The 8,485-nt window shown below is 38.1% G+C and overlaps 3 protein-coding genes across 3 annotated transcripts; 1 reads left to right on the top strand and 2 right to left on the bottom strand.

Moving 5' to 3' along the window:
• LOC104712817 lies at positions 1,202-1,897 on the bottom strand. The gene has a single exon (XM_010429791.2). The coding sequence runs from the start codon at positions 1,887-1,889 to the stop codon at positions 1,410-1,412; it is 480 nt and encodes a 159-aa protein (XP_010428093.1). The 5' UTR covers positions 1,890-1,897; the 3' UTR covers positions 1,202-1,409.
• Positions 2,845-4,005, bottom strand: LOC104712816 (blue copper protein-like). Its single transcript, XM_010429790.1, has 2 exons — positions 3,617-4,005; positions 2,845-3,412 (listed from the first exon to the last, which is right to left on the bottom strand). Exons 1-2 carry the CDS (start codon positions 3,771-3,773, stop codon positions 3,027-3,029), a joined length of 543 nt encoding a protein of 180 aa, XP_010428092.1. The 5' UTR covers positions 3,774-4,005; the 3' UTR covers positions 2,845-3,026.
• On the top strand, positions 5,188-6,809 carry LOC104712815 (RING-H2 finger protein ATL54-like). Its single transcript, XM_010429788.2, has one exon. The coding sequence runs from the start codon at positions 5,439-5,441 to the stop codon at positions 6,696-6,698; it is 1,260 nt and encodes a 419-aa protein (XP_010428090.1). The 5' UTR covers positions 5,188-5,438; the 3' UTR covers positions 6,699-6,809.

Here is an 8,485-nt window from a genome sequence, read left to right as displayed (position 1 = left end):
ATAATTCATAAAATTTTGACTTGAAAATTTTGCAGTTAAAGAAAAAGTATTAAGGTGCCATGAAAATAGATTGGTCCTAAAACCGTCTTATTTTGCATCATTTGTTACAAGAAAAAAAGCTAGATTTCGGATCATATGTCACAAGGTATGCTTAATTTGTTTTGTACACTTGATTATATTAATGCTTATCATTGACAACTACAGTTTAATGTGGAATAATAATGGGTTTTTAGTTTTGAACATATATAGCTAACATTAGTTCATCAATGATTGCAGATTAATAATGTTCAAAGAAGTTTCACGGGACTTCATCGGTGATCATACATAGTATCGGTATCTTCTAAGTTCCAAGACGCGCACAACACATGCATTTATCTGACTGGATCAGTATCAAAACATTAGTGGTACGGCTTATTATAAAATCTGACCAGCTGTATATGTTAAATATGAAGTGAATCATATAATATGAAAGTACAACACGTCTTTGTCCTCTAACCGTACATTCACTCTGGCAACTATTAGTAAAAGTCATGTGCCAGCCTATCCATGTCATGGCCCGACCCTTATGTGTTGCGCTTGTGCATTCTCTTCTCTTTCTTTTTCTATCATATATTAATTGTTAAGCAAATATTTTTTTTTTCTTTCTTTGCTCATATATATGCTGTTAACAGAAAAGAATAAATTTTTATAATAAAATATATACCTATATATCTTTAATTTATTCTATAAACATTTTCATGTCATGCCATTATCATTTCATTAGTTTAAAATATTTTTTTTATACACATAATTATTACTACTAAATTTTAGAATTCTATACATTTTATTAAAAAAATGAAACGTCAAAAGAATGATTTGGTTTTCAACATTTAATAAGTGTTGATTGTAGCTAGAATAGTAGTAACATAAAATTTTGAATGCATTGATCATTGAAGATGGTAGTTGTTTTACGCATTTAAGAACACATTTTAGTGGTAGCTAGTCCACATGAATTTAATCTCAAAAAGGAAATTGTCCACACAAATTTTTAGACCAAGGACCATATCAAGTTCGATCGTGAAATAATGTTTTATTTGATGTAACACTAAGGGTGAATTTTAAAATTTGATAAAATTGGAAAATGGTTTTTACAAAATTTACAAAAACAGATGCACCATCCATCATCATCAATATAATATACAATCAGAGACTTGTGATCAAATGTATGAAAAAATCATTTTATTAACTTCTTTTATTTGGTCACGAACAATTTTAAAATACAAATTTGTGCGTATAAAAAACTTCTTGCATTTTTGGTTGATCTTCTGCATTGGCCGAGTAACCAAAAAAAAAGTATAGAAGAATAATGAATTTTATAGAAAGTAGTAAGATGAATATAAAACTATAATATATGGAAATAAAATTAAGAACTAATCTACAATGGATCCGAGCAATAATCTGAACAAAAAGCTCTGTTTCTTCCCATCCTTCTTCTTCTCTCTATACCGATATTGCAAAGGAGACGAACAAGAAGAGACCGATGAAGACGAGTAGCAAGAGGTGACCGACGAAGACGAAGATGCTGATGAGCCGCAATATGTCGACGTTTCAGCTGGTTTTTTAGTGTAGTAGTAATACTCCAGAGACAGCTTAGAGAGCCTCTCGGTGAGACAGAGAGAACAGATTCCTGGAGACTGTCGATGTTTCGTGTGCTTCTTGCATGAGAAGTTATTGTCAGATGAACTCGTATTGGATTTGGAGTCTGATCTCTTCCCTTCATCTGTCTTTGATTTCACTGCTCTTCTTGTTCTTCTGTTGATGAGAAAATTCGCCATTGATGATGATGAGGAGTCTGTGTCGTGAGCTCTGGTGTTGAATTTTTTGTTTGTCTTGTGTTTATTTTTCAGCATCTCGTGTTTGTATTTATATAAGTGCGTCGTGTAGTTAATGCTAAGCTGGTTTTAAATTTCCATGATGTTTCCGAGATCCTTCACTTAGTATTATTCTTTCTTTTTGTATTTTCGTAAAGACTTGAAAAGAGAGAGAGAAAATTCAATATGGAATAGACCCACAATTTTATACTATTTTTTTGCTTTTAAAATGTTTTGTATCGAATTTAGTGAACACTTGTTAGTTTATGATTGGTGAACGTAACTTGTAAGTTTGTTTGAAGTTTTATTTATATGTAACCATTTTTTCAATTTCACAGTCTTACTAATTTTCTGATTAGTTGAGAACTTAGTATACTGTATACGTAGACAATTTTTGTTTATGTGTGAATGACAAAAAGTTGGTAGGGTAGATGCAAACATTATTAATTTATACCAAACTTTTTGTTGTTTTGTTGTATTTGTTTTAGTTTATGAGATCTTGGAGTGGTTACAGTGTGTTATTTAATAAATGGACGGCTAAGATGTATTAAGATCTCCAGTGGGTCCACCTAATTAGGTAAGTCGGTGGGCCGGTGCTATTGGGCCTTTATACTCAAAATGTCCTCCAAGGTCAATGCCCGCCCATCTGGCAGTTGCTAATTACACTTGTCAATTCTTTCTTTATTAGAGACTTTCATGATCAATCAAACCCATGTATAATTTCTTCAAGTGTTCATGGTTTCACACTCCTAAAATTATTGAAATCTCCAAAAGTTATATAGTAGAAAATTTGATAAGAAACGATCAAAATACATACCAAAAAAAAAAAAAAAAAAAAANAAAAAAAAAACTGAATAATATTAACACATTGAAAGAAAAGGCAGAATTGTCATTAATCACTATCTTCACGTAAATTTGCTAGGTGTTAAGCACCATCAAACATAAAAAGTACTTATTAGTCAAATATGGATGGTGCTTTAATTTACTTTCTCAGTAAAGGCTTTTGTAACAATAAAGATTTATAATCATGAGAATGAAACGAAAATACCAAGAAAAACATAGGACAAATCATGAGAGATAATTAATAAAAACAAGCATATAGTATAATAGCACTGCCTCTAACCTGGTCCTTCAAACGACTCAAACCACAACAAAAACACCTCAGAACCAAACTAATTATGAGAGAGCAAAAGCGTACAACAATGTAACTACACAAGTTACAACCAAAGAATCCAACGGCTTCAACACGGCTGTGGCCGAAGCAGAAGGACTAGCCTTTTTGCCTTCCGAAGGTGTCGTAGTTCCGCTTTGTGCTGGCGTAGTTTTGTCAGTGGTACCGTCTCCACCGCCGCTTGACGAGGCTTTCGCAACGGTGACAGAGAGCTTCATGCCGCCGGTGCAGTGGCCGGGGATACCACAGATGAAGTAGTGAGTACCAGATGTCTTGAGAGCTATGCTTGTGGTTCCGCTACTGTCCGAAGAAATTGCGTTCCCCAATGTGCAACTCTTGTAGTCACTTTCGCTCACCTCGTCCACCGTGTGACCCGCACCGTAGTTGAACACTATATATGCAAGGTATAAAACGTTTGGTTAGTTGCAAACAAAAACAGATTATAGTTCACAAAAAATATATTACCAAAAAACTTATAAAAAAAAAAACTTTTTGCTTTTAAAATGTAAAAATTGAACATGTTAATGCAATGCATATATTAGTAGTTGAAACAATTGCAGCGTACGTATAAGAGAGACTATGTATATACACATACCGATGGTATCGCCGACAGCGTAGGGCTTTCCGGTAGCCAACGAGCTATAGTCCTTCCCGAGCGACCATTCGATGGGGTGACTGGCGGAAGAGGCAGGTTCAAACACATTGAAGAAGACAATGACAAGAAAACCAACAAGTGTAATCAAGTTTGCCATGTTTGTGTCTCGAGTGTAACAGTAAATATATTTTATTATTGTGTGACTAGTACTAAGGAAATTCCTTGTGAGTTATGAGCAAATATATAGAGAGATTGGAACCAAAAGGGTATGTTGTAGTTAGTAGAGACTGTAGAGTTAGGTCCACTTGCCCTCCAACTAAAGCTCTCTCATCATTTAAGTTTTGAAAACTTGAATTTCATGTTTAGGGATAAGGACTTGTTCCTCCTCTGCTCTAGCTTTAAACATACTCAACAAAGAGAAATATTGCTACACCTCAAGAAAATGGGTCATGACGTTTGGTGACACATCGTAAAGTCACACACTCAATAACACTTTGTAAAAAGAGAAATGATGATGCAAACGAAAGTAGTCACGATGTGTCATCAAAGTTCGCTTAATGATTCAATATAATGGACCAAACCAAAAGCAGATGAACAAACTTTTCTTAAGAGCAATCACTGAGGCTCGATCTCCAACAACCGAAATCGAGTACTGTATGTGACGTAAAATTGATTTAATTATTTTTTAAAACTAACAAATGTAAGTGGATATGTGACCATGCATGTCCGAGAGTCCTCGTCCTATAACTAATACTACTATTTAGTATGGTAAAAAAAAAAAAAACAGAGGACGTTTCTCCTTTCAAAATCAATTTTCAGCGAAACATATAAATTTCTGTAAATTGTACAATAATGCTTCAGACATACTAAATTTAGAATCTAAGTTATTAAAAGGTGATAGTTGAGTAATTAGTTTGAAAGAAACAAAAACTATCTCACCGAAAGATGTAAAACGAAGCATGCATATGATTGAGACGCTACAACTAATTCTACTGGTCATCAGACTGCTCACATAAAAGCAATACATTAACTAAATTATCTTGATGCTGACCATCCTTCATGATTTGTCTTCGGCATTTGCCAGAAATATATCGAAATCTCAAAATTAATTCAATATTTTCAGCAGATTATAGGCCTGTTTAAACAACAAAAATGGGCCTTAAACTAGGCCGATAAACATCATCTGATATTGACAATTGCTAAGAAAAATAACGAAGCTAAGAAAAGGATTACTAAAGTAAGGAGTAAATTACTTACCCCCTTAACTTTGTCAGCACTCAGCACACCAATTCTTGGTAAGACAATAGAGATTCTAGTGGTCTTTGGTATACTGTTAAAGAAGGTGCAAAAAAACAAAAAATGTTAAATAAATTTATATCTAGTTAAAATCTATTTTTTAAGAAAAATATTGCAGTCTCAAGTCTCAACATAGTTTTTATATTATGATTCTGCCGAAGCCGGATGGCCAAGGCCAACAAAAAGAATTTAACTTAATAAATCTTGGAAAGCCACAGAGTCAAAAGATCAAAGGTAAAATATGGCTTTCATGACTACGACTCTTCACCAATTAAACAATTAGAAGATGCTTCAACTTATCACAGAACAAGTCAATACCAAAAATGAGAAGAAATTTTCATCTTTGCCTCTAATATGAAAGAGCAACCCCAAGAAGAGAAATATCAATCTTCTTCTTCTTCTTCTACATTGTCAAAACCTAAACAAAAAAAAAAACACCAAGACAAAACAAAAACTCAAATGAAATATTTCTTGATCTTAATTTCTTCTACTCCAAGCAACAATACTCTTTCTTGAGTGTTCTCTAATGGCAAAGAAGAAGCATCGAAAGCTCTTCCCTACCTTAGCATCAGAGACAAACGAAACGTTAGACTGCTCCATAGGAGTCTGCGACCCGAGTTGTCCTTACAATTGCTATCGAGAACCTGATTACTACGCCATATCCCCACAGCTACCACCACGGTCATCACCACATTTAATCACATCATCATCTCCATCTCCATCAATCTCAGCCGTTTATCAACCATCTCAAAAGCAGCCTTCCTCTTCCTTAGACTCCATAACCATCCTCACAATCACTGGTGCGGTCTTAGCCATTCTCTTAACCGGATTATTTCTTGTAGCTAAATTCGTTTCAGACAGCGTAACCCGTGTCGATCAGGGAAGATACCAATCCAACGACGAAGACAACGATACGGTAATAGATGAAGAGTTTCAAGACAGGGAACAAGTGGATCACCCAATCTGGTTAATCAGAACGACAGGTCTACAGCAATCGATCATAAACTCGATTACGATCTGTAATTACAAGAGAGGAGATGGTTTAATCGAGAGAACAGATTGTCCTGTTTGTTTAAACGAGTTTGAAGAAGACGAGAGTCTTAGGTTATTGCCTAAATGTAACCACGCTTTTCACATCTCTTGTATTGACACATGGCTCAGCTCTCACACCAATTGTCCTCTGTGTCGTGCTGGTATTGCGATGATCAGTGCTGCTACTCCAAGGTGTTCTGGTCCGGTCGATGTTACTCCTGAAGGATCAGGATCACGTTTGGAGAGCGATGGAGTTGGTGAAGAAGATCATGGCCAGGTTGAGAACAGAGTTGAATTAGTAAGAGACGGGGATGAGTCTGATGTTAAAGAGAGGGATGATTCAGACAACTCAGATGTCAGAATTGAGATTTATGGATTTATGGACGGTGACGGTTCTGAAACAGAGAGGAAAGAGCAAGTTAGGGTTTTGGTGGAGTGTTTGGATCCAAATGGAAGAGAGTTCTTAGATGAAAGTGTAGATTTTTCGGGAAGATCATGCGAGAAACAGAGTCAGGACTCCACCAGACACATCGGAGAATACGAAGCAAGCTGCTCTGAAGAAAACAGTGATGATCATAAGGTTGCAGCACCACGGAGAAGAAGTTGTGAATCCGTTGAGTTGAACGGCGAAGGAACCGAAGAAGATACAGGGTTTAGTCAGTCAGACTCAGACATAACGTTGAAGACTAATGAAAGCTCCTCTGTATCATCATCATGTTTCAACAAAAACAAGAGTTCGGTTTTTCCGCTATAGTAAAACCATTTTTTTATAAAGAGTAAATAACAAATGCAAAAGTGTTCAAAGTGTATGTAACTCTCAATAGTAGTGATAGGCCTTATAAATTGTGTTCTCTCTTTTTTGGTTTTTCTTTACCTTTTGGTGTGCTCATCTATACAGAAACAATTACATGCTGAAGTTTGAGTGGAAAGATTTGAAAACTTGTCTTCTAAATTCAAAATTACAAATGATCTAGATTTAGTGTTAGTGTAAAATATCCCACATCGAAAAAATATGAAGGAATTTGAGTAATATATAAAGGGTTAGTGATGGGAACGCCGGACGCGGTCGTCTGCCGAGTCGCACGGACGGTCGGAGACGAACGATGGCTAGCGAACCGAGTAAGAAACTCGACCTCGGTTGACTAGGAAGAGGGGGGCGGAAGGGAAACACAACCAACGATCGGTTTGACCGCGGTGCGATAGAGACGATATGGTTTGAACGGCGGTGTACACGAGCGGTGGAAAGCGTCGTACGCCGTCTAGAGAGATCGATCCCGGATCGGTCTTTCTAGGGTTTCTTTCAAGTCCAGTCCCGGACTAAGATGCGTGAAAGAGAGGTGAGACAAGAACACAAAGAATCTCTCTTTGGGAAAAGTTATATTTCATTCAAGTCTGAAGAACCTAAGCTAGTGGCGTTGGACGCTTAAATAGCGTAAGGGTTTAAAGGGAACTAGGGCACGCGGACTCATAATGGACCGCACACTTAGCCTTTGACGCGTCTCCACAGACGGTGAACACGTCACACTATTCCAACGTTCACAAGGGAAGGATCTAGAAAAGATTCAAAACGCAAAGCTTAAAGAAAAAGACAAAATAGGCCACGTCCTTAGGCTGAACGCGGGAACCGCGTCACTGGCTTCAAAACGCGGCGTTGTGCGTCAGGACTCGTCGCCTCGTTAAAACCTTCTCCGGTAAACCTCATGGGAAAAACCCGAAGTAAGGGAAAAGAGTACGAGTCATGATCCTGACGTCTTGGCGCCCTCATCCTTGGTTAAGGACGAAGGCTGTACGGACGGTCTCGCCGATGGTTGCCTTGTCCGAGTCGCTCTCTTGGTCTTCTTGGACGAAAGCTTGGACGAAGTGGTTAATCTTGTGCTTGGATGTTCTGGCCGAGCTCTTCGAGCGAGTGGTTGCACCGGGAGTTATCCTAGGCATGCTGGTCCGGAGTTGTCCTGCGGCTGATCCGAGTGTTCCAATGGTGTCTGGGTCTTGTGTGAGTGTTCCTGGTCGGATGTCCGATCCGGTGCTCACATCATTCCCTCCCCCTTGCGAAGATTTTGTCCCCAAAACATCTTCGTCATCACCTGCATCAAACGGAACAAGATCAGCAATGTTAAATGATGTGGACGTATTGTACTTACCGGGCAGCTCGAGGCGGTAGGCATTGTCGTTGATCTTCTCGACGATCCGGAATGGTCCGTCGCCTCGGGGGCTTAGTTTGTCTTTCCGTTTTTGCGTGAAACGCTCCGGCCGTAGGTGCAGCCAGACCCAATCGCCAGGTTGAAAGAGCATTGGCTTTCGGCCCTTGTTGGCAAGGCGTGCGTATTGCTCGTTTTTCCTCTCGATGTTGGCTCGGACCTCTTCCTGCAAACGCTTAACCATTTCGGCCTTAGTGGCTCCATCTTGACAAACAGTCTCGTCCGGTGGCAATGGTAGCAAGTCCATCGGTGTTAAAGGTTTAAATCCGTAGGCGACTTCGAATGGTGATTTCTTGGTGGCCGAGTGAACCGCTTGGTTGTAGGCAAACTCGATGAGAGGAAT

Source organism: Camelina sativa, chromosome 9, assembly GCF_000633955.1.
Source record: "Camelina sativa cultivar DH55 chromosome 9, Cs, whole genome shotgun sequence".
In the NCBI taxonomy this organism is placed as follows: domain Eukaryota; kingdom Viridiplantae; phylum Streptophyta; class Magnoliopsida; order Brassicales; family Brassicaceae; genus Camelina; species Camelina sativa.
Note: the sequence above shows the minus strand (reverse complement) of the source record. Positions and strands in the feature narration are given on the sequence as shown.